Source organism: Myxine glutinosa, chromosome 14 (genome assembly GCF_964187855.1).
Source record: "Myxine glutinosa chromosome 14, kmMyxGlut1.1, whole genome shotgun sequence".
Classification (NCBI taxonomy): Eukaryota; Metazoa; Chordata; class Myxini; order Myxiniformes; family Myxinidae; genus Myxine; species Myxine glutinosa.
This window is the reverse complement of record NC_136274.1, coordinates 14,481,610-14,509,417: the sequence shown is the minus strand read 5'-3', so window position 1 is coordinate 14,509,417 and position 27,808 is coordinate 14,481,610. Positions and strand designations below refer to the sequence as shown.

General features: G+C 42.8%; 1 protein-coding gene across 1 annotated transcript in view; it reads left to right on the top strand.

The window, feature by feature from the left end:
• The window catches only part of LOC137416836 (transmembrane protein 132E), a 624,957-nt gene that overhangs the window by 8,566 nt on the left and 588,583 nt on the right, over nt 1-27,808 (top strand). Inside the window, exon 2 of the mRNA XM_078768122.1 lies at nt 759-828. Coding sequence (XP_078624248.1) covers nt 759-828 — 70 coding nt within the window. The remainder of the gene's footprint in view (nt 1-758; nt 829-27,808) is intronic.

Here is a 27,808-nt window from a genome sequence, read left to right as displayed (position 1 = left end):
GCTTGACACACACACACACACACACACACACACACACACACACACACACACACACACACACACACACACCATAAACAGCCATTGTTATTTTCGTGTATAGTACAGTAAGTTATGCAAAACAGATCTGTGCGAGTGATTTCAACCTTGCTTTCAAATCCCTTCATGCCAAGGGTGAGTTCACCTCTTCCGGGAGAGTGCTCACTCTTCATCATTTCATTGTTGCACCCGCGGAATGCTAGGCCTCAGAAGCGATTGTGTCGGTAACCTTCATCGATGGTCCAACAGAGAACACAGTTGGACCTGCAGTTGAACACGCATTGTTTGTTATACTCTGAGTGCATCTGGAGAAGTGTGTGGTTCTACCTGGTTGTGTGATTTTAATGTGAGTGTTTTTAGCCCAAGTAGAATTTGGCATTTGAGATCACTTTCACTCCACAGAATAAATGGATTCATTGCACTTGAACGACAAACCACCTATTGTAACTGGTACACAGCAGCAACACCAACAGCACTCATTGTGCGTAAAAATCCACACATTACTTATTTAATATCCCTCATAGTGTTTTGTTGCACACCTTAAACATCAAACATTCATTACACACCACACGCAGCACAAATCATTTTCTACTCATTACCAATCCTTCATTCTGCAATACATACGCACTGTTCTCATTGCCAATCGCACACTTCTTATTGTGCATCCCATTCCATCTGGGGCACATTGAACATCACGTCACGTGCGCTGTCGTGTCCCACAGAGCATGTTCACCGTGATGCTGCCCCTGGGTGCCGTACTTTGCCTGCTCGTCTCCCCAGCACGAACTAACGGTGAGTCCGTGCGGCCTTGGTTGCCTTGCGCGAAAGGACCGCGAGGCGGCGACGAGGTTCCGTGGTAACGGTTCGGCTCGGCTCGGCCCCATCATTCTGACTTTCCGGAGCCCGAGTCTCCTCTCCACTCCATGTTCCGTCACCTCTGTGCTATTAGTATTCCGTCCGCCCCACCCTCATTGCGGCACCTATCCCACTTGGATGTACACCGACCCCTCGAGTCATGCTCCCATTCCTAACCCCTCCGGATTGTTAATGCGAGTCGGGGATTCTGAGAGTGCTGAACCATGGGAGGGTCATCAGGAGACTCCAGGACTCCAGGATGGGCCTCACCATGGTCTATTTTACAATTGCTACACCAGCACAGCATGTGGCACTTTTCTTGAGAGTCGTAGTGTTGTTGATCGTTGTTCAGTGCTGCGGTGTCGAGTTTTTCCGGATATGTGTTAATGAGAATCCCAGTGCTAGACTCGTGCGTGCATTTCACTGAAGTAATGAGAACATGTCAACGGATTTCATCGGCTGGAGAATACAGTTTTTACATAGATGTGTACAAGATATTCTGTCAAGACGTGTAGACCATAAAAACAGCCGGGAATGTGAACTGCAATGTATTTGTTTTGTTTTATGATGTGAACACTTTTGAAGATGATATTATATGCTCGGGGTGCATGGTGTGGATCGGCACACGTGTTTCATACATTGTCCATACTCGCAGAGTACCCACCCTATGGGCGAACTTGTTGCAAGCGTGCAACACTTCCTTCTGACACATCCCTTTATTTGGATGGTGTATAGGCAATAGACCACTGCCTCAATTGCCCATGAAAAAAAAAAAATACCCAAGGTTGCATACATGTTGGCTTAGCAGTTAGGGTGCCGGCTTGGGATCCGAGGATCCTGTGTTTGAATCCCGATCGATCGCTGACCTAACGCCATGGGGGCTGACTCGGCCTGTTATCCTTCCGAGGTCGGCAAATCGAGTACCAGTTCACTGGTAATTCCCTGTGTGTCGCAAGAGGCGACTAACAGGGTTGGTGGCAGGAAGGGCATCCGGCCGCAAAACATTGCTTCAAAAAGGGGACCACCGTGCCCGAAAAAGGCCAACCCCTGCTCTGCGGGGGAAAAAGGCCTCTAAAGGTGGTTCCGGGTTGCATACCTGAAGCAAAAACATGTATACTGCTTATGTGCATATGTAATGCATTGTGGTTATCTAGCTCGGATAATTCCAATTGAACTGGGCCATAGGCTGATACCAGAGGCCTGAGGCTGAAGCCCAAAGGCCTGAAGCCTGAGGCCTATACGTACTGTCACCTTCACCATTCCCTTGGAGCCTATCGGCTCCAACCTTTCGGTATTTGATGATCCTTTTAACAGTCGCTTCGGGGGTTTTACACTGAACGGAAAACTTATAGGGAGGGTGTGGCGATTGTAAATTTGTCATTCCTGCATAGGCTAACCACAGCACCAAAATGGTGGATGAATGATGTGTTTTTCAGATTACTTTAATTGTGGGTAGCATTAGGCCAGCTGTCCAACCAATGGGTATAGAGCAGACATACATACAAACACTTGTTCTATTATATATAGATTACCACGGTAGTTGTAGCAACAATATTCCCCGTATGATGTGCGCCGACTCCTCATGCTCCCCCGATGAATGTTACAACATGGCCTCCTGCCTCCCGTGTCCCTCGTTTGTTCTTGTCCTCACAGCCTGACCACCAACGTGTTCATCAAATGCTGCAAACGAATCGTCCTTTCAATTCCGCTACGCGCTCATTCAGTTTGTAGGATCGAATACAACCTGCTTATTCGGACTCGTGATGCTTCTACTGTGTGCGACTTGTGTGCATACCCGTTTGGAGAGGGATCATTTGAGAAACTTAAGATTCATAAAAAGTAAGGAAAGAAAAGTCGAGTGTGGGAGGGGTGTGTGGAGAGAGGGGTAAGTATGGTGCAAGGAGAGGAAGGAATCGAGAGAGGTGTGGCATGTACTGCGCATGACAGGACCAGGAGGTGCTCAGTGATTTTGCCATATTTGCATAAGTATTACATACTAGCAGAAGTACCCGGCATTGCCGGGCGGGGGAGGGGGAAGGGGGGGGGGGGAGCGAGCCCCTTGGCAAAGCGAGCGATTTTTTTTTTCATAGCATCATAGCGTTCATAGCGTCATAGCATTTCATAGCGTCATAGCGATTTTTTTTGTCATAGCGTTCATAGCGTTTCATAGCGTCATAGCGATTTTTTTTTTCATAGCGTCATAGCGTCATATCGTCATAGCGTCACAGCGATTTTTTTTTTCATAGCGGTCATAGCGTCATCGCGATTTTTTTTTTCATAGCGTCATAGCGTCATAACGTTCATAGCGTCATAGCGTCATCACGTGATCGCTCTGAGCGAATCAGCGCCCACCTGCTCTGATTCCGTGCGCTGAAATGCGCTGAGGTAAATATGAATAAAAAATATGGATCGTCAAATATTTTGAGTTCGGCCATGTTCGTCCCAGGCTCAATGGCCATGTCTATGCCAAATATCAAGCACGTAAGCCTCTCCGTTTAGGAGTCTATCGGTAACATTACACACACACACACACACACACACACACACACACACACACACACACACACACACACACAAACTGTGTTATATATATATATAGATGTTGCCCCTTTGTGGTTAGATCATGGAAGCTTTTTTTGGTGTGTAACAATCAAGGTTCATGGAGGAGATTTCTAAAAGAAAGTAGAACTCGGTTACAAACTGGCATGAAAAGCGGACAGGAACAAACAAATCGGTAAAACCTATTGAAGGTAGAAAAGGTCTTGGACGATCAACCTGCCTGCAACGAGACAACGAGTGTGTCATCCTCTGCCTACTGATGGAAGATGCCAATAATCTTCAGGGATTTGCTCTCAACAACATTCAGGTGTTTTGAATTTGTTGCGGAAGTTCCCTCCAGTAGTAAAAGGAGTTCAAAAAATTGTGCACCGAACGCAACCCAATCCAATGTTTGTGTGTTTCTTCCCCTCCACTGCCAAACTCAGGAAATCTTTACCTTCTCACGTCTTTCCAAACACTTATGATCTTCCCCTTTTCAAAAAGCAGATTTTTTTTTTACCTCCTCAAAAACTCTTAAACTATTCTCTTTCTTCACTTTTCTATCTATGCAGCTTTTATTTAAGTCCTGGCCTTGATGAGGACTATATGGTCTGTGACTGGAGCCTTCAACATAAAAAAAATTGGTCTGACCATGTGGTGCACCCAGTTGGTCTGACCATGTGGTGCACCCAGTTGGTCTGACTATGTGGTGCACCCAGCTTGTCTGACCATGTGGTGCACCCAGCTTGTCTGACCATGTGGTGCACCCAGCTTGTCTGACCATGTGGTGCACCCAGCTTGTCTGACCATGTGGTGCACCCAGCTTGTCTGACCATGTGGTGCACCCAGTTGGTCTGACTATGTGGTGCACCCAGTTGGTCTGACCATGTCGTGCACCCAGTTGGTCTGACCATGTGGTGCACCCAGTTGGTCTGAAAATGTGGTGCATCCAGCTTGTCTGACCATGTGGTGCATCCAGCTTGTCTGACCATGTGGTGCACCCAGCTTGTCTGACTATGTGGTGACCCAGTTGGTCTGACCATGTGGTGCAACCTGTTGGTCTGACCATGTGGTGCACCCTGTTGGTCTGACCATGTGGTGCACCCAGTTGGTCTGAAAATGTGCTGCACCCAGCTTGTCTGACCATGTGGTGCACCCAGCTTCTCTGACCATGTGATGCACACAATTTATCTGACTATGTGGTGCACCCAGTTGGTCTGAAAATGTGGTGCATCCACTCGCCCAGTTTAAGCTATGAAGGGCCTAAGCCTCATAGGAGGGAAAGGCAGACTTAGATATTACTAATTGGATAGAAATTCATAAAGTCATCAAACTAATTGATTCAAACATAAATAAACTTCCAAAACTCCAAAATGTTGTTCAACAGATCCCCACCACAAACACGTTGATTGGCAATATGTCTCTTCTGCCTTACTTTTAACTTTGCTTTACCTTAGCTGAAATAGTTTTCCTTCTTGCTTTGGCTGTGGCAAAGTCATGAACGATGTCTTCGTAATTCAAAGACCTGACAATTTCACTCTCAATACTCAGGAGGAATAAACCAATGAGATGGTGTTGAGTCGTGGTGGATCGGAGCACATTTGAAATGTGAAAATCCTGATCATATAAAAAGATTAGAAAAATTTAGGGCCAACAAAATGTGTGCAGAAAGCTATCGGAGGTTAATCCTCCTCTTCATTCTCAATTAAATTTCGTAATTCTTAAATAGTTCTTGATTAAAAATTCTTTATTCAATTCAGTTGGTCTGACGATGTGGTGCATACAGCTGTTTGACCGTGCTTACGAATGGTCTGACTCGGTCGTGCACCCAAGCCATTTTAGGTGGTCTGATTGTCCAATGCACCCAGGTAATTGAATTCTGCTTTCCCTTTGGATTTTCTTCTTTGATGACAGTTATTTGTTAAAAGAAGTGACGAGAGGGTGCATCACTTCTCGACGATGAGACGTCCACCTCGATAGCGTGACTTGTTTTTAGCTGCGACGAGCAGCTCTATGAGAGGACTGCGTTGTTGTTGTTGTTGTTGGAGTGCCTTTTTGAATAGCGCATGCGCATACACTCGGACGTGCGTTGGTATGAGGTAAGAACAACATATGAGGTAAGACTAAAATCGCGATTTGTTTGAAGAAACCAGAATAAATTTAATTAGACTGGTCGAATTTGGTAGCGCATATTGCAGCGGATATCCTCATGATTCTACACGTCGCAGCTGGTGACCAGACTGTGGTCATTTTTCTCTTGTTTGGTATAGCGCCGCTCACTTTAAAATCCATCCCTCACCAGATGTGACCTTGAAGGAAAAATATTTTCCTCCCTTGGCCCATCTTCCATCCGCACGGAAAGTGGTAAATTTTCTCCCGATTTACTACCATAAAGAAATGAGGGGAAATGGATCTTCCTGAATAATATTCATTTCACCTTTTTCTCCTGGATATAAAGAAAAAAGGTTGCGCAATCCATCATACGAGGTATAAAACAATCGGAATCGCTTCACTTTCACATTCGCGTGTGTATATTTTTTCATGAAACCCGTTTCTGGTTTATTGTGGATACTCATTTGAACACGTCCTGGAATCTTTAGCGTCGGAATGTTCATCGTCGGATTGCACAACATCGATGCGGTGTTCACTCCTTGGATGTATTTTTGCGCTCTTTATCTGGTGTTGCCAGTTTGATCATCCGTCCAAGAGTCCAAGATCCCTTTGGTGGTCTCAAAAATGTCGATTCCATAAAGAATATAACTCCATGTTTTACAAGTCGATTTTTGCTCGGAACGTGTACTGTTCCTTCAAAAAACGGCATTGTAACAATTTTTAGCCACTTCTTTTAATGAGTCTTAAAAAAAAAGCACTTCTTTGATTTTTATGCCTCCGCCCCCCGATGATGGCCGGAGGCATTATGGTGTCTGGGTTGTCCGTCCATATGGGCCAAACCTCGTTTTTCTCATTAACCACATGTCCGATTGAGACAAAAATTTCAGGATAGGAGCGACACCCATGCAGAATGTTTTTGTGATAATTGTGATGTCATAGGTCAAGTGGTATGGCAGCCATCTTTGATGAAACTCAAATAATGAAAAAGATATTTCTCAGAAACCATCGATTGGAAAAATTTGAAACTTGGCACATTGTCAAGTACTCACAATGGGGAACAAAAGCATGATAATGATGGCATCATCAGTGAAGTGGTATACCAGCCAAAAATGTTTTAATCGAATGCCTTATCCTAAAGATCTGAAATTACATGAACATGATCTATGACCCATTTGTATTGAAATATTAAATTTATGACATCATAGGTGACATGGTGTGGCAGCCATATTGGATTGAAGGAGAATATTAAATAATTATATTTCAGAAACCACTTACTCTATTGATGCAAAACTTCATAAACCTCATCTGACACCATTGCTGCGCATATAGTTTGAAAATTGTGACATCGTACGTTATCCCTGTTTGTCGTTGAAGGCGGCAAAAAGGGTTGGCGTCAGGAAGGGCATCCGGCCGTAAAACATTGCTTCAAAAAGGGGACCAAAAAACAACAACTACCACGGTCCCCGAAAAGGCCAACCCCTGCTTTGCGGGGAAAAATGGCCTCTAAACGGTGGTACGTCATGTGGTTTGGAAGCCATCTTGGATAGAAAAACTAACCTTATCCGATCAGCACTAAACTTCACAAATGTGATCCCCGACCCATACATATGCAGAGTTTACATTTTGGATGTCGTATGTCACGTGGTTTGGCAGCCATAGCCGATATTTATAAAACACTATCCCTCCTCTGAAACCACTTCACCGATCGATGTGAAACCTGTCATGTCTGGTAAAAATGTTATACTTCAAAACAGCTGAAGGGATTTAAGTCAAATTTGTTTATTTTTAGGACAGTGAACGAGGGAATTTACCCGTTGTCATGATCAGGAACTATGTGGAAGCACATTGGCGACACAGTCGCATTGCTCTAGTTTTTAGTTTTTAATTCTTTGGTGACCTTTTTGGTAAATTTAACCAAAACTCGGTGACACATCATGGGTTAGACTGTTAGAGCATCTGCTCGGAGTCGGGGAGGTCGGTGGTTTTGAACCCCGGCCGAGTCATACCGAAGACTTGAATAATGCTATGTGCTGCCTCCTTGCTTGACGCTCGGCATTTAAAAAAGGACAGCGCACGGACAGACACCCGTAGGTTGGCAACCATTGCACCGGCTTGACGGACCTAATGACCTCTTACTGCATTGAAATTCCTTCTTCGTGAACTTGTATTTATTTATTTTGTTTGACTTCAGTTCCCTTTATTTGTTGCGATCAGCTCAATTGATTGTTCAACAAAGTTTATGCTTTTTTTTCACCTTTCTGTTATAATTCCTTCTTTCTCTTCATCATCGTAATATTTAATTATGTTCGCCCAAACGTTGAGTTATTGTATTTGAACTTTATGATATTTTTTCCTCATCTTCCTCCCCCCTCACCCCTTTTTTCTTCTTCTTCCTCTTCTTTCCCCTCCACATTCTTAATCTTCTTCTCCCTTCTCCCTCCTCCCTCTGCTTATAATTATCTTCTTTTTCTTCTTATACTTCCTTCTCCTCTTCTTTTGCTCATCACTTTGACTCTTCCACCTCCTCTTTTGCCTACTACTACTACTACTACTACTACTACTACTACTACTACTACTACTACTACTACTACTACTACTATTACTCATCATCATGGGATGCAATATTTATATCAGGTCTTGATGTTCATTTTCTTCAGATGGCAATATCGCTCATTTTGTTGTACGCGTGGATCTGAATCACTTCGGTTGGATTAAACTAAGTCGACCCAAGCTAAAACTGTTATTCTGGTGAAGCGCCAGCGAGGAGTGTGCGGCCTCCATTGGAGAGGTCATTATAAGCCGGCTGTGCAATTGGCAATCTGATTTTGTGCATGTAAACGTCTCGGACTGTCAGCCCTTTGAGTCAATGCTGTCTTTAAGCAGACTGTGCTCTTATAGTACATGTGATGTTGGATGTTAACTTGGATATTCATATTGAGTAAATGGCCTACGGACTTGTGTTAAGTAAAATACAGGAACGGATAAGGATGCATCAAGTAATGCTATTTGAGACACATTTGAGGGACTTATGGGGTACATGGTCAAGTATGCTGTCCCTGTGTTTAAATATTTGCGATATTTTAACCTTTGGAATCAAAGTGTGATGTATTGATGGAGTTCATCATGAGTCTTAATTGAGCACCTTGTGGTATTGCGGTAGCCGAGGGCTGTCGGGCCTAGTGGCGAGGACACCGCAGTTGAATCTCAGATGTTGCTGCTTCAAACAGCACAAGGCATCGATTTAAAAAAAAGGATTTTTATTCTAAGCTTCTGCACATTGTGCTACTCTCAGAAGAGCGACCATGCAGTCACAGTCAGATTGTCGATTTAAAAATCCAGGGGCGATAATGGTGACCCCAAAGCGTTGATTTGTCTATGGCTTACGGTCCGAGAAGGACGTGGACAGGAAACGGATTGTAAAACTGCTTTTGTATTTTACCAGAACACACCAGCTTCGACGATCTATTTTATCAATGAAAGGTTGATAGGAGCGTGTTTATCACCAAGGCAAACGAGGTCTGGCTGACATTTTGAGCGTTTCCCCTTCATCAGAACTAACACGATATTTTTTTAAAGTAATTGAGAAGCACAGTGGAGTAAAACTTGTGTAAGCTCATTGGGGAGCCAATTCGAGATATTGGCCGAGGTTGTAATACCTGAATGTATCGGTTGTCTTACCTGTGTGAACTAAAAACTGTTGTAGATTCATGGATTAAAAATGAGCTTCATTAGAGCTTCTTCCCTCGCCAGGTATGGCGAGGAATTGTCTCATTGGCTCAACGTGGGTCGACATCGTTACGTGTTTGAATCAAAGGCACAGTTATGCCAATGACACCGTGCTAGCTCAGCAAGAATTAATTTCCTTGGGATGTGTAGCAGGAGTTTTAACCCTATGGAGTCAATATCAGCGGTGACAGCTCAGTGAAACCCGTTTTTAATCAGTAAATTTGATACATCCCAGGTATTCGTGCGGTCTATTTAGTGTTACACTTCCCCGGTGTGTGTGTGTGTGTGTGTGTGTGTGTGTGTGTGTGTGTGTGTGTGTGTGTGTGTGTGTGTGTGTGTGTGTATATATATATATATATATATATATGTGTGTGTGTGTGCGTGTATATATATATATGTGTGTGTGTGTGCGTGTATATATATATATATGTGTGTGTGTGTGTGTGTATATATATATATATATATATGTGTGTGTGTGTGCGTGTATATATATATATATATGTGTGTGTGTGTGTGTATATATATATATATATATATATGTGTGTGTGTGTGCGTGTATATATATATATATATATATATATATATATATATATATATATATATATATATATATGTGTGTGTGTGTGTGTGTGTGTTTAGTCAGACGAATGTTAGCACAGGGGGCTACTGTTGGTAGATGAAAACAAGTTTTCTTTAAAATCACAAAACGACACCAAATCGAATTAGTAAAATACAATACGTATATTAAAAATATTATTCATGAGATCTTTATGTAAATACAGTACAATATAATAATTAAATATACTACAAATCAATGTTGCTCGGAATCAGTGGTTGCTAGGATACAGCAGCATGCCAAAAACCGTTATAAATGACAGTTTGAACATTCGAAGTGTACAATATAATATTATATTACAGTACAATATAATACAAGTACAGTACAATATAATACAAGTACAGTACAATATAATATTATTCATGAGATCTTTATGTAAATACAGTACAATATAATAATTAAATATACTACAAATTAATGTTGCTAGGAATCAGTGGTTGCTAGGATACGGCAACATGCCAAAAACCGTTATAAATGACAGTTTGAACATTCGAAGTGCAGTTTGATAGAAAGGTAGGTGGTGTGGTCATGCTGGTTGGTCGATTGATGTGTTTAAGGGTAAGATGTGAATGATTTAATGATATTATCATATTATAGAGTGTGTAAGGAAAGTTATAAATATATGATAATACATTAAATCCTATTGCAAGTGAAGTTGGAATAAGTGATGTTGCATTGATGGGTTGACTGACTGCCTGGACGCAACTGAGGTTGTGGATCTACTGATGTACCATCTATTGATGTGGATCCATGATCGAGGTTGTGGATCCGCCGTTTGGAGAGGTCCTGGGCTGAAAGGATCGAAACCTCGAGGAAGAACGGTGCCCAGCTGATGATCTGCACAGTCGGGAAACTAGTCAATTATTGCTTACAGGTTAAGGTTCTTGCTTTAGGTGGAGAAACTATGTTTGAGGTTTACAATTTAAATAAAGTTGAATATGGGATGTTGTGAAATTAACATCATTTACAACAATCCTTTAAATTATTTAAGTTTAGGAACAACCGATACTGTACAATTAATTAAGTGTGTGTGTGTGTGTGTGTGTGTGTGTGTGTGTGTGTGTGTGTGTGTGTGTGTGTGTGTGTGTGTGTGTGTGTGTGTGTGTGTGTGTGTGTGTGTGTGTGTGTGTATAGCCTAAGATCACCATTCGCAATTCCAAGCGTTGGCTGGAGTGGTGTAAAGCTCGCCACCATTGGACTCTGGAGCAGTGGAAACGTGTTCTCTGGAGTGATGAATAATGCTTCACCATCTGGCAGTCCGACGGACAAATCTGGGTTTGACGGATGCCAGGAGCACGCTACCTGCCTGCATGCATAGTGCCAACTGTAAAGTTTGGTGGAGGAGGAATAATGGTCTGGGGCTGTTTTTCATGGTTCGGGCTCCTGGCATCCTGGCATCAGTGAAGCCCTCTGGGTCCGTTAACGGACGACAGTGTTCTAGTGAAGTGAAATATTAACGCTACAGCATACAATGACATTCTAGACGACTGTGTGCTTCCAACTTTGTGGCAACAGTTCGGGGAAGGCCTTTTCCTGTTTCAGCATGACAATGCCCCCATGCACAAAGCGAGGTCCATACAGAAATGGTTTGTCGAGATCGGTGTGGAAAACCCTGACTGGCCTGCACAGATCCCAGACCTCAACCCCATCGAACACCTTTGGGATTAATTGGAACGCCGACTGCGAGCCAGGCCTAATCGCCCATCAGTGCTCGACCTCACTAATGCTCTTGTGGCTAAATCGAAGCAAATCCCCGCAGAAATGTTCCAACATCTAGTGGAAAGCCTTCCCAGAAGAGTGGAGACTGTTATAGCAGCAAAGGGGGGGGGGGGGGGGGGGGACCAACGCCATATTAATGCCCATTATTTTGGAATGACATGTTGGTTGTCCGCATACTTTTGGTCATGTGGTGTATATGCATCAACCGGGAAGTACATGAGAGAGCAAAGGCAAATACAGGATTGACCACCCACATACGTCATTGCAACACTATATCACGACATTTACAACACAGGAACGAGCAGTAACCCAAGCATGATGACATGGCCTTCTTTATTTCAACACAAAAAGAATTCCATGATTCCACACGCAACAGGAAGTGGGTGGTTTCTAAAAATGGCTGTGTGTGCTAGCTGGTTCTTTGGCTTGATAAAGCTTGCGGGTCACAATAGAATCGCTACCTGCAGTGGAACCTGCTCATTCGTGTTTGTACCAATTTGGAGAGTAGTCTCTAGTTCTACTCATTGGTTGGCTGTGCTTTTCTTTTCTTAAAATGTGGATAATCCCAACCTCATTAGCCTATAGGCCCTACACACACGCACGCACGCACGCACGCACGCACACACACACACACACACACACACACACACACACACACAACACACACACACATTACACACACACACACACACACATTACACACACACACACACACATTACACACACACACACACACACACATTACACACACACACACACACACACACATTACACACACACACACACATACACGACAACATTATTTGCTGGAACATGCATCATCACTGATCAAGATGGACCCTTTGATGCCATTCGTAGTTTTATTCCTTAAATATGTATCAGTCAATGCAGCAGGTCCTTCTTCAAAATTATATAATTGCTGCTTTGGATAAAGCGTTGCCACGAAACAAATCTGCATTAGTAATCTCTTTATACTGAAAGCTGGAAACCTAATCTGTTCGGTTTCGAAGTGTTGAAGTTTCTTATTAGTCCCCTACCTGAAGGGGACTATAGGTATGCTTTCCGTCAGTCTGTCTGTCCGTCCAACCATCCGTCCCCCAGTCGGTCCGCCCCACCTGTGGTTTTCCAGACTTTTTCCCCATAACCCTTAACATATTCAACTGAAACTTGGCACATCGCTATATTTTGACAAGTTGCAGAAAAAGTTCGGGTTTTGGGGCGTTTCGTCAATTTTTCATCGAGTTATGTCCTTTTTGAACTTGACAAAAATCACATATATTATAAAGGGGTCGGTTTTCCAGACCTTTCCTTCTTACCCTTTAACATATTGAACTGAAACTTGGTAAGGGACATGTATTACGAAGCAATTCTCTCTCTTGTTACTCATATTTTGTATGTATCTCATGCCATTGTCTTTATTCTGTAGCTTTACAACCAGGCCTCTTCACATAAACACAAGTTAACGATTATTCTCAATGGAACACTGCTCTCCCCTCTGGGTCGGTGCTCCTGGCTCACACCTAGCTCAGCTTTACGCTGTTGAAACCCAAGCTTTCAGAATCATTGGAATCTCCCGCGATGAAGTTGACTCCGAGGCCCTTTCACTCACTCACCGCAGGCAGGTTGGTGGTCTTTCTGTCTTCTACCGACTCCTCTCCGGCCTTGCACCCCCAGCTCTCTCTGTACTCTGTCCCCCAAATATTCCAGCAGGTCGCTCGCACAAGATCTGCCAGCAACCCTCTTATGGTTAAACTGCCAAAATCAACACTCTCTGCTCACCTTCACTCTTTCATTCCTCTTTACTCCCGCCTCTGCAACAAAGTCCCTCGCTCTCTTCAATCCGACTCCTCCCTCCAGGTCTTTAAAACAGCTGTTCATCCCACATACATCGCCGACGCATTCCGTCTTTCCACCATCTCTTATCTTCCCCCATCTAAAACCTTGATCTTTTCTACCCCCGTTAATTCACCCCAGATCCACTTTTTGGAAATTCCGACTTCTTTCCTGGAAGTCCTAGCAGTGTCCATGTGTTTTATACCTCTCCCACCCTCCACCCCTTCCCACGCCTCCTCCCCTCAAGCCCTCTCCCTCCCACAGATCTCCCGATGTCCATGCTCTCAAATGTTGTGCTTGTGTGCTTCCACCTCTCTCCCCATCTTGTCTACCGCTACCCTTATTATATGTTTTATGTGTCCATTTGTTTTTTTTTGTGATTAATGTTAGCTCTTTCATGAGCCTCGATGTTGTGTACGAAAAAAAAAAATTGTATTTCAAATTTTATCGAATGAACTTATCATAGATTCAGAACGCTGGTGTTCATATCGATATGTGGGCTACAGAAGGATGTAACATGACCTTTTACAAACATGGGATGAAGAGACATGAGATCTCCAATGGGAATCCCATTTAACTTTTTTTGAAAGATATGAACAGGCCTTTGTATATTTGAGATTGAATTTGACACATGTATGAGAGAGGGAAATTAAAGAATGGGGATGAGTGGAATGGTTTTATTGGGAGGACTGAGACATTGAGGACTTGGCTGATGTCGTTGTTCAGCAGCAAAGCAAAGTGAGAATGTGAGAACTGGGGATGTCCCAAGAATCCCAAGGATGTCCATGTTCTGCTGTCTTCAGTCCAGAAATACTAATGATGCCAAATAGCATTATGTACTTAACAGGTCTGGAATTTAATTACACAACACATGCATGATGATATTCCGGTTTGTTCCCAAACTTTTTGTTGTTCTATATAGAGCATGGTGCTGAAAATGAAGTGCATGGGCCCATATGTTTTTATAAGTAAACCAGATTCGGTGATTTAATGGTTCTGGGTCTGGGAGGGGCGGTGGTTCAAACTGAGTCATACAAAAGATAATTAAAATGGTACATTCCGTGTCCTTGCTTGATGCTCAACATTGATGGTACCCAGATGCCCCAGAAGTGATGCCACTTCTGCCAAGCTCAGTGGCTGCGTTTGTCTTGTCTGACAGTCCTGTGTTGTGTTTTGTGTCTTTATATGTACGTGTGTGAGATGCATGTGTGGCAGCCCCTACTTCTTCCTTTGTGCACGGTACAAGGCTGCCGGGTAGCATCATTGGCTGAGGGCACGGCTGTGCCGCTGATGCGGTGCATTCTGTAGGTTATAGCAGGAATTTGTAATTTGTTCATCGTGCTGGCAATAGCTCATCTACTGTTTGTGAAGGACAGCATGATATCTTTAACATCCACCAACTAATGCTGGCGGACGGGGCGGCCAGTTTAACGTCCATCCGAGTGATGGCCACACATGAATGAGTCACCCTGCTTGTGAAACACCAGGCTGACAGTGTATATCTGAGTCTAGATTCAAGCCCAGGTTAGACAGCTGAGATGTGAGTGTGCGTACGCCTAAGCCATCCTGACAGCCCTGCAAATCAACTACGAGCCTTAGATCCTATAAAAAAAACTAGAGCTTCCAGGGAAGCAGAACTCAACTGAACTGACGTTAAAGTCTTAACGTCGTTTCGGAGCTGAAAACAATATGGCGGCCGATGGCGGCCATTTTGTGACGGATCGGGTTGGAATGCAATAGCAACCTACCTTGTGTGGTAAGGGTTAAACATTCTAAGTTTGATCAAAATCTGTTAATATTTGTGGACGCTAGAGTGTTAACATCGTTTTCATGACCAAAAACAAAATGGTCGCCTAAGTCCGCCATTTTTCAACGGTTCGGGCTGAAATGTAATACCAACCTGGTCCTTGGGGTAAGGATGCTGCATGTCAAGTTTGATCAGAATCGGTTGATATTTGTGGACGCTGGAGTGTTAACGTCGAAAAGTTAACGGACGACAGACGACAGACGACAGACGACGGACGCCGGAGGGTTCAATATGTGATGAACTCAACTGGACAGTAGTCCAGTTGAGTTAAAAACCCAAAGGTACCTTTTAGGGTTGGGAAAAGAGGGGTTTTTGGTGTACAAACATCTCACTTTGGCATATATTATTTCAATTTTTTTCTGTCCTTCTATGAATACCATAGAAAGATATTGCAAACAAAAACTTTGCTTGAAAACCCCTAATACTTGTAAATGTGGGTCATAGGATAAGTGGAGGGAAGGAGGAAGTGTAGAATGCCACAAATAACAAAGTACCGGTATTTGATTTGACACAACATCATTTAAGAAGGTTGAAAGTGAAGTCTCAAAATTGAAGGTGAAGAAAAAGCCTATTTTGAGGAAGAAGAAGATTATCATTATGGGAGTCAAGTATTTACCACCTTGTGCGAAATGTTTGAATTGTACATCTTTGTACAATATTAACACTGCATTATCTACACTTCCATGTCGTCATCACTTTACCACAGACACTGCATCTGTCGAGTGGTCATTATAATCGGATTCGTTCATACAACAGGCCATTCTTTTCCAATCTTCATACTCCCTGTTTAATACTTGCTCTCTGAAGATTTTCTGACACCTGTCTTGTTGTTCCGAAGGCAACCAATAGGAGGGGGCTATGAGAAACCTGCAGTCATGTGAAGTGCTTGCACAATACAAATCTGCTCCACATTGCTCCATGCTTTGTGAAATGGAACTGAGATTTATGGGCTATTTCCACAATCGACCAATGGTGGAAGTGCAATTTCTCAGACTCCTCGGCCTCAACCTCAGCTGCGGCCTCCACTCGGCAAATCACATATCAAAGCTGGTTTCCAAACTTCGCAGCAGACTGGACATCCTCAGACCTGCCAAGTCCTCCCAATTAGTAAACTGAAACTTCTCGGCCTACAAGGCCTACGTTTGTAGCTCAATGGAGTTTTGTTATCCACGAATGGGATGTTGCACCTGCTTCACACCTATCTCTTCAATAATTTGTGGAATCCAAAGCTCTCCAAATAATTTACATCTTCCACAAATAGGCAGAAGCACAGGGCCTGCTGCTCTCTCATCGCAGACCGATTGGTGGTCTTTTTGTTTTCTACCACCATAGTCTTGCTCCATCTACTGTGCCACTCGTCCCCCTCCCAACCCCCTCCTAGTCCCTCTAGGGCACACACCTTCTGTCCGAAACTCCAGATTCACAACTGACTTCCACTCTTTTCCCACTTGTGGAACTTCCTTCCTCAGTCTATTCAATGCAACTGTTCCCACTAAGGCTTTTTGTTGCTATTACTCCACCACCTCCGGTCTCTCATTTCCTACCCTTGATCTTTTCTCTCCTCATTTACTCTCCTCCTCCTTTTTCTGGTTGCTATGTTTCCATCAAGCATATCTCTTTCCTCCTGTTTGTCTGTCCCCTTGTTCGGTCTACACGTTGTCCCACTGCCGCATTTTCATGGCATCTTCTCATACCTTCTCATACCTCAAAGCTGGGTCAACGACGATTCTTCCAAAGAAACGTAGCATTGCCACTTGGCCCGTTATCAAGCATGTCTCGAGTGTTGAATTAACTCATTCGGCTATTGTAGAGCTTGATGCCGTTCTATTTACTTGGCAGGCCTGCAGTAACAACAGGAGCTCTGAGAGTGAAGCTTTTGATCATTTTTTTTTATCATGGAGGTAAATTGCTACTTACGTTTGTTTGAATATACCTGTGGAGTCTGCATCATGTGTTACATTAATTCCTGCAAATTGGAAATGTGATAATTCAATAAGTTGTTTTCTACTGCGGCTGCAAAATATAACTAAATGAATAGCTGCTGTATCTCCATATTAGGAGAGGAAATGAGCACAATTTTTCAGGGGGACTAATGTAACATCAGTAATGTGTAATGGAGCCATCTGAGCACTAGACGCTTTCCTCCAGGTTGTCTCTCGGATAACAGAAGTTGGTATTGGCTGCCAACCGGCTGATGAGGTTTGGCCACCGGAGAGATAAAACTGACTTGCATTACTGCAGCGGTTCTGGTGACCAGTGGAACTCTCCAGCACACATCGCTCCCATTCACTGGTATTATTGACTGGTATTACTGGTATTTACTGGATGGTATTCAAGTTTTCCATTGTAGCTTTTTCCTTGCGCTCTATATGTTTTGCCACTGTGAGTGTGTCTCTCTCTGGAGTCCAATAGTGACCTCGTGGAACATGGAAATGAAATTCCAGGACTAGTGTAGACCTTGTTCACAGAGAATCAGACGTTTCTTATCACCTTGAGCTTCTTTCTTCTTGTGCGTGGATCTCTTCAAAACATTCCACAGAGAAATGGTCTCCTTCATGCATGATGCAATCAGGAAATGTAATCGTTGAACTGCAGTTGTGACCCTTAAATACCTTCATGAAGCTCTTTTCGACTCCGCTGTTGAAGGATAGGTACCTGTGCCATCTAAGGTGGACAGAGGTTGTGTTTTCGCCCCTGTCTGTCTGTCTTTTTACCCTCGCCAGAGAGGGTATTGCATTTGAGTCCGTTTGTTTGTCTGTTTGTTACTTGCCGGAAAAGATTCCGGCAAGTATGTTGGTTGGTTGGTTTGTCTGTTTGTCTGTCTGTTTGTCTGTTTGGGCGCAGTACCACGTCTACATCGTTGCACATCGAATCGCCAAACTTTACAAACATATTTGTCTTGCCCTGGAATAGACTGTGCCCAATTATTTTTTAACTCTCTTGGCCCAAGGCCTCCATTATGACGTCATAATTAGATAATTCGACAAGTACAAAACTTCATCCAATCAAGATGCAATTTCTTGAGCACCAATGTCGGCATAAACTGGTGGAGAAAAAAAATAAATGATGACGTCATCGGTCACGTGGTTCGGCCGCCATCTTGGAAAAATCGAAAAACTTTACACCTCTATATCTCGGAAAGCGCTGATAGAAAAAATTGAGACATGGCTCATTGTAAAGAACTCTCCATGGGGAATAAAATATGTTAATGATGATGTCATAGGTGCCTTCATTATGACGTCATAATTCGACAAGTACAAAACTTCATCTGATCAAGATGAAATTTCTTGAGCATAATCTAGGAATAAATTAGTTTGGAAAAAAATAATAATGATGAAGTCATCGATCACGTGGTTCGGCCGCCATATTTGTTTTAACACAAAAGCCATTAAAACCACTGAAAATACATCCTGGCGAGGGTTTGCAATCTCTGATTGCTCTTTTTCTTGTTTCTGTCTGTGATCCAGATATCTCAAAAAGTTGTGGACAGATTCGGATGACATTTGGCGGACAATTTGGATGTGCGATGAGGAGGAATTGATTCGATATTGGTGAAGATCCGGATCTGGATACTCGAATTTTTAAGTGATTCTTCACCATTGAGTGATCGGGCCAAAATCGATATATTGCACGATATCTCAAAAAGTTATTGATTGATTCGGACGAAATTGGATGGACAGGTTGGGTGTGTGACTCGGACAAATTGTTTTGATTTTGGTGAAGAACGGGATCCGGATCCGAGAATTTTTAATATTCTAGGTTATTTTTCACCAATGATAGATGGGGTCAAAAACGATATACAGCACGATATCTCAAAAAGTAATGGACGAATTTTGACAACACTTGTTGGATGGGTGGGTAGATGACAAGAACAAGCCAATTTGATTTTGCTTGAGGTCTGGATGCAGATCCGACCTACAGTCACGTGAAAAAGTAAGTACACCCCATGTAAAGTTTTGACTTTTTCAACATATTTCAACATACAGCTATTTGATCTTCATTTCAATAATATTGATCGATAAAGGTGATATAATACAACAAATATCATGAAACATTTACATTTTGTAGTCCATTGTATAATTTAAATGAACATAAATGCAAATTTCGCATGTGGAAAAAGTAAGTACACCCTTGGCTCTAATAGGTGGTATTGCCCCCTTTGGCAGAAACAACCTCAAGTAGGCGTTTCTTATTACTGTCTACCAGTCTCGAACATCGACTGGGAGAAATTTTTGCCCACTCCTCCATGCAGAATTATTTCAGCTGTGCGATGTTTGAGGGGTTTCTTGCATGCACAGCTCGTTTCAAATCCCCCCACAACATCTCGATGGGATTTAGATCCGGGCTTTGACTTGGCCATTCCAGAACCCTCCATTTCTTTCTTTTCAGCCATTCCTTGGTGGATTTACTGGTATGTTTAGGGTCATTGTCATGTTGCAAGGTCCACCTTCGGTTGAGCTTCAACTTGCTGAAAGATGGCCTCACATTATCCTCAAGCACCCTCTGGTACAATGAAGAATTCATAGTGGATTCTATGATGGTGAGCTGCCCAGGCCCTGATGCAGCAAAGCTGCCCCAAACCATATTATTTCCACCACCATGCTTTACAGTTGGTATCAGGTTCTTGTGGTCAAATGCTGTCGTTGGTTTTCGCCAAATATGTCTTCTGGTACTGTGGCCAAATAGCTCTACCTTTGACTCATCTGTGCAGAGCATATTGTTCCAGAAGTGCTGGTCTTTGCCTCGGTGTTCATTGGAAAACTTTAGTCTTGCCCTGATGTTCTTTCTGGACAGCAAAGGTTTCCTCCTGGCACACCAGCCATGTAGATCAAATTTGTGCAGCCTCTTTCTAATGGCAGACTCGTGCACTTTGACATCAACAGTGGCAAGAGCTACCTGTAGGTCCCGTGATGACATTTTGGGGTTCTTAGAGACTTCTTTCAGTATATTGGGGTCTGCTCTCGGGCTGAACTTGCTGGGGCAGCCTGGCCTGAACAAGTTGGCAGTTGTTTGGAATCTTCTCCACTTGTAGATGATCTTCCGGATGGTCGAATGATTTATTTCAAATTGTTTGGAGATCTTTTTAAATCCTTCCCAGACTCGAAGGCATCTATAACCTTCTTTCTGAAGGCCTCAGAGAGCTCTTTTGATCTAGGCATGGTGACGCCGCACACTTCAACAACAAAGAGCAAACTAAACTGAATGTCTGAGGTTTAAATAAGACAGGTACCTCCAAGATCCTCTCTAACGATGTTCTAATCATTTGCACCTGAGCTGGTGCACCTGATTCTAATTTTAGGTATTTGAAGTCGTGATAAATGTAGGGGTGTACTTACTTTTTCCACATGCGAAATTTGCATTTATGTTTATTTAAATTATACAATGGGCTACAAAATGTAAATGTTTCATGATATTTGTTATGTTATATCACCTTTATCTATCAATATTGTTGAAATGAAGATCAAATAGCTGTATGTTGAAATATGTTGAAAAAGTCAAAACTTTCCATGGGGTGTACTTACTTTTTCACGTGACTGTATCTGTGGGATACAAAACAGTTCAGCCTGGTCGATTGTATGCGCTCTATCGAGCGCCGTCCTACATGTATGTTGGTTGCATCTATCGTTTTTGGAAAACTTCAAATCGGTTCTGATAATCTCCTTCAATATTCCTATCAATCTTTTTTTTCAAGCCTTTTAAAATTCCACCCGTAATAGGTTGTCACTTGTCACTGTATTTTTGAGTATGCTACCTGCTTGAGTGTGCTAACAATAAAATACAAATGTCAAAGCAGATATTTTGGCAGTAAAAAAGACTCACTGCTGTTGTCCCAACCTCGTGCTCTTATGCTCTCGTCAACAAAATGGTTTCTCATAATGAAGGTTGCCCTTTGTCTCTGATGATGGAACCTTTGTCTGATGGGGGAAAAAAATGATACAACTTGGGACCGGGAGGAAGTCCAGTATTTTTCTTTCCGAGTGAGGAAAGAGGAAGATTATTCTGAGACTTTACACGAGCAGCTTTTGGTGAAATGTTTGTGACTTCTGTGAGTACATGTGGTCTATCATTATGCATGCCTGCTTGGGATGCAGCCTTACGTATGGCCTATCATTATGCATGCCTGCCTGGGATGCCACCTTACGTATGGCCTATCATTATGCATGCCTGCTTGGGATGCAGCCTTACGTATGGCCTATCATTATGCATGCCTGCCTGGGATGCCACCTTACGTATGGCCTATCATTATGCATGCATGCCTGGGATGCAGCCTTACGTATGGCCTATCATTATGCATGCATGCCTGGGATGCAGCCTTACGTGTGGCCTATCATTATGCGTGCATGCCTGGGATGCCACCTTACATATGGTCTATCATTATGCATGCCTGCCTGGGATGCCATCTTACGTATGGCCTATCATTATGCGTGCATGCCTGGGATGCCACCTTACGTATGACCTATCATTATGCGTGCATGCCTGGGATGCAGCCTTACGTGTGGCCTATCATTATGCATGCCTGCCTGGGATGCAGCCTTACGTGTGGCCTATCATTATGCATGCCTGCCTGGGATGCCGCCTGCCTGCCTGGGATGCAGCCTGCCTCACTTTGTTGATGAGAAATGCTGGGAATATGCGATAATCTGCCAAAACCTCGGATTAATTCACGTATTACCCTTGGGAGCCTCACAGATGAGCCTCAAATGATTGCAATTTCCAAAAACAAATATGATCAAGAAGATGTACTTGAAAGGTCATTTGCTACCAAGTCGGCTCTTCCTGAACGGTCCTTCAAAGCAGGTGTGTTGTATCCGAAGGCAAAGTTGCCGTTCCGTGTTCCTTCGTGAACAGAACGCGGTCTTCTCTGCTTTAAAAAACAAAAACAAAAAACACCTCTAGAGGCCATTTTTCCCCGCAAAGTGGGGGTTGGCCTTTTTCGGGGACCGTGGTTGTTGTTGTTTTTTTTGGTCCCCTTTTTGAAGCAATGTTTTACGGCCGGATGCCCTTCCTGCCGCCAACCCTTTTTGTCGCCTTTTACGACAAGCAGGGAATTACCAGCGAACTGGTACTCAATTAGCCGACCTCAGAAGGATGACAGGCTGAGTCAACCCCCCTGGCGTTAATTCAGCGATCGACCGGGATTCGAACCCAGGATCCTAGGATCCTAAGCTGGCACCCTAGCCGCTAGCCCAACACCAGACTTCTCTGCTTTGATTAACTATATTCAGAAGCCGAGGATACCTGTTCTGAAATAATGTTGTTCAGCACTTTTTGTTAATTTGCTAATGTAATGTACTTATGTGACCTTGTCTAGGCCTCAGTCAGATCTGTCACTGTTTCCTCCCATTCCTCTTTTTTTCCTATTCATTCATTCCCCTGCTTAAAGCCCCATGGCCCCGGTGTCTGTGCATTGCCTTTTCCCCTCTGCCTCTTCACTCTTACATGAGTCTCAATTTTATTGAGAAAAAATTAAATAGATATTAAATAAAGACCTTTGGGACATCGGGTGCTCATGCTGACAAGGAAATCAAATGAACTCTGTCAGGCATTCCAGTTTAAAATGTCCAAGGGAATGATTGTTATGGCTGAAAGACTGGAAATGAAAAAAAAGAACTTGCAAAGCATGGGATTGTCATTGCCATTTTCATCCAAAACGATGGCTCCTGTCACGAAGCTCCATGTTCTACTTGGACGATGATGTAACACCTTTGCACCAGACACCTGACCTACCGTTTGGAACTAACATATGATGTATTTCGCTCTCATATACATGCAAATCGACCAGAAAGCCAGCTTTTAGCACGTCCTCCGTTAGGCAACGCAACAGGAGTCGGTTTGACTCTAGTCGACGAGGATTTGAAGGCAGGACTTGCAGCTTAATCTGTGTTTTCCACAGGCCTGGCTATTCCTGCTGCGATACAAATGGCACAGCACCAACAATCCAAAAAAAATTATCAGAGCAAGTCCTTGAGTGCGATTTTTCTGGGAAAGGTCGTGTGCTAATTGCTGGGGATGTAGCATACAAACCCAGCTGGAGGTATTGAGCAATCCTCGGATAGTGGGGAATTGGGAGTAAAGAAGTGAAGCAAAGCATGACGTGCGCAGGCACCGGAGCCTATGCACTATTTCTCCGCATTGTTCGAACTGATTAATGTGGGTCACAAACGAGTTGTCTGTGAGTCACTCTAATATATATATATATATATATATATATATATATATATATATATATATATATATATATATATATATATATATATATATATACACAAAGAACTAAGTTAAGCACCCCTACACAACGAATTAAGGTAAGCACCCCCTAATATATATTCTTTGTGTATATGTATACATTGGCATATATTCTAAGGTATGTGAGATCAAATAATGATTGGTATGACATTAGCAATTATCCATTGATGAAATTGAGTGATCAAAGTGAAAAAAAGTGATTGGTTGAGTCAGTGATCCGATCACGTGGGTCCTACACACGTTATTGACGCAAAGATCGCTAGAGGTCTTCTCAGAACAATGACTGTACGTTAGAAAACATAAACGTCATCCACACTGTCCGTGATGGACCTATAGCTCCATACTTAAATTGAGGTGAAAATATGCCTAAAATTCCCAAAAAATTTCACCTTAAATTATTCAGAATAAAATATTGAAAACGGCATGATTGTTATGTTTTTATGTGACCATAATATCACTTCTCCAGAAAATATAGCAATATCATGGGTATATTACACTGTTTTGACGACAACAAACTTGTAATGTGCGAGGTTGTAAAAAAACGGGGGGGTGCTTAACTTAATTCTTTGTGTATATATATATACACATACAGGGTGAATCAAAAGTAGCGCCCGCGCCTGATTTCTGTTTTTTCGGCTGTCAGATTCTTTCTGGGATGTCATGTTGTTAATAATTGTCTTGCAGATTATTAATTTTCTTAATTTATTTATCTTTGTTTTTCTTTTGCAGGTTATTGCTGAGAGTTTGTAAAGTTACTGAATGTGCACCAAATTGAACCATGAATTACCTTTCAATGAATCAACGCATTGCGGCCGTGAAACATTACGACAAATGTAATGAACAACCAACCAATTTCTTTCTTTGGGGGCTCATGAAAGACCTTGTTTATCGTGAAAAGCCTCGTACCATTCAGGAATTGAAGGCTCAAATCACTGCAAAGTTTGAGGAAATTGATATCAAACTCTGCAAGCGTGTGTGCCACTCTGTGCCTGCTCGGCTGCAATTGTGCATCGATCACGAGGGAGGGCACTTTGAAAATTGCAAGTAAAACAGCTTGGTACACTTCCGTAATAATTTTCCCCCGAATAAATGGTTAGATAAACATGTCATTCATTTATTTCTACCTTCTTGTACACTGTAATACAAATGGCAAACAAACAATCAACTGACAGAAATATATATATATATATAAACAGAAATCGGTCGCTACTTCTGACTCACCCTGTATATATATGTATATATTTCATTCCGTGCCGCCTTGTTCATTCTCCCTGCACCATGTGCTGTGATGAAGCACCACATTTGTCTTTGACTCGGCCTCTTGTTTTATTTTATAATAACGACTTTTGTTTTCGTCGGCCAGCAGGAGTGGACAAACACCAATTTGCTACCCTTGCACTGGAATAACAATCGTCACCCCCACATTGAAATAGCAATTGCCATCTTTGTAAAAGAATAACATTTCCTGAACTTGTATGGAAGTTGCAACTGCTCTCCTGGAAGGTGCTTCCTTGTGGTTTCCAGTGATGGTGTTGTTGGGACACGGTGTCTGAAGGTGGTGACAGGGTTTCTTCTTTTTTTGGGTTTAGGTTAGAGGCTGCCCATGTTGTCCATTCCATCATCATAATTGTACGGTGGTGGGGTCTGCAGTCCAAACGTGTAACGAGCATGGTGGATGAAAGGTCTAGACTACAGGATGCAGGGGGCACTACGTGTACCAAATATGTAGATACGTGCAACACAAAGGAAGGGGGTTGAGAGAGGGGTGAGGAAGAACCTTTAAAATCCATTTTTCCTTCTATCCCTCAGGCTTTTCCTTCAAAATTCAGAGACTGGTACCGGCACTTAGCAGTTGACACCCCCTTTATTTTATGGCCCTAACAGATGTGGCTGTCCATGACGCCCCTTGGCATTCAAACAATGCATCAGTAGCTGATTCAAGTAAGGCCACAGTCAGTAGATGTTTACCAATCTTGCCAACCTTAAACCCGTAGGTACGATTTGATTGAGGCCGGCTGTCTTTGGTTCCAGAACAAACTCCGTGTGCTAATGATAAGAAAAAACACGCTTTCTGTGTACTGTCGGTCCCAGTCATTTGTGGTCATTTGTTGATGCTCAGCATCAATGAAACCAGACACAGAATGTTGCACAACCATTGTCACTTTTGAGTCGTGGTTCTGGAGCACACCCAGGCCACAAGCACGGGTTCAATACTAGGCCCATAGATGATAACCGGGGCGCAGGACTTCATGGCAGCTGGGATTCTTCATGAAATCTTCCCGTAAACCTGATGCTCTCGAGATGGACGCGCGCACTCCAACATGGTTCCTTCTTTAAATTCCACATACCAAACTCAAATGACGGAGATAAAACGGTTTCTTGTTTGAATGATCATGACCTCCTTTACCACCATTGGTCAATTGTGGGAATTTCAACCGTGTCATCCCATCTTCATACACGGTTCGGAATGCTTTTTCCATGATGATGAGACACCCATCGGCAGGTTTTCGGTGTTGAGTTTCCTTTATTGTCGATTTCCGTGGAAGCAACTCATTGCTTGCAGTTTGTGGAAGGCTATTGGCAAATCTGTGACCAGAGGCGTTCTGGGTGCCCGAGGGAGCAATGCTCATATTGCAGCACCCGGGTGGTCATTACTCCCTTTCAAGGAACTAGACGATCACCTCGGGCCACACACTGCCCTGTGTATAGAAAGGACTTCAAACTATCAGAGACATTCTGCTCCAGTAGGGACGTATGATGCTAAATGACAATGTGCAGTGGTGTATGACCTTCTTTGGGAGAGTAATACTTCTCATTGTGTCATGAAGCCCCATGGTTTTCTATTAGGCTTGACCTTTGTCTTCTCATCTTCACAAGTACAACAGCAGAATATTATGACTAAATTGGGAACGATGTAGGTAATTTGCACTGAGGTTATTGTTCCTGTGCCAGACACATCTCTATTCCTGCTTTTAAGTCTTGTATTGATGGATGATCCCTTCTCACTAATCCTTCGGATGCAAATAGTTGAGCAACGGTTCATTCCTCTGTATGGTGTCTATTTTGAGGGATCCATTTCAATTTCGCAGTTGAGATGATTGCCTTTACTTGTGTACAGGTGCCCGGGTGATAGGCCATTGCTCTGTTAGCCTCAAAGGACCATCCTTTTCACCAATTCTTATTGTTCACCATATCTGCAGTGGTTGGCGGAAATGAACCAGGAAAGCTTTGCCCATCCCTGTACATCAGACGTCTTTTTAGAGAAACATTGTACCATAACTTCCTGCTGGACTCGACCCTGTCTTTTTGTTTCTATCTTATTCCCAAGCTGTTCGTACATCCCCAGCGCTGGCCGATTTTATTCCATCGCTCCTGCTGACTTTACTGTCTCTCTCCATCCCTTGTGCTCTGTCGGTGTGACCGTGGTGCGGAGAGCTGCACTGATCTCGATAGCTCGTCGGTGTAAGGCCATATTTTCATTTTGGCATTGATGTATCCATCGTACAGTGACCTATGGCAATTCCGAGCAGCTACGGATCAACAAATCCTTCTCACGACTCAAAGCTCTGAAAATCGATTTATTTTTTAATCCTTTTGACACTAATCAAAATATCCCCTCATCTTGTATGTTCAGAACTGGATTCTGCAATTTTAAAATCATATTAATTACTCCCGCCAGGGAGTAATGCATTCGATCGTGTCCGTGTGTGCGTGTGTGTGTCCGTGTGATTGTGAACAAGATATCTGGAAAAGTTCTGAACGGATTTGGATGAAAGTTGGTGGGATGATTGCCCTTGGGATAAGGAAGAATTGGTTAGTTTTTGGTGAAGCTCAGGATATTATTCCAGATTCCGGATCCAGGAATTTTTTGAAGGATTTTTTTACCATTGGAAGACAGGGCTCTTTTTTTTTAACATTATCTTCTATATATTCTATATTTAACATTGTGATATGAAAATAGTTTTCATATTTGTTGTAAATGTAGTTTAAACTTGTGGTTATGCGTTAGAGCGGTGTATTTTGTTAGCAGCGTCGTCTTCAAGGTTCTTTTATTTTTTTCTAATAAAGACACATTCTGTCATTTTAAAACCACCAAAGTGTGTATTAGGTTTCCCCGTTTCATAAAATGTATCGTTTGATACGTATAATGCTTTAACACTGCTTTTTTTTTTTCTTTCTTTTTTTTACCTCAGAAGAGATCAACATTTACCTCAGCGAATGTCAATCGCGGTGTCAGTATTTGATGAACTTATAAAGACTTAGGTGAGTTATAAGTGTGACAAGCATGTGCACGGGATTCTTCCCAGAAGAATGAGTGG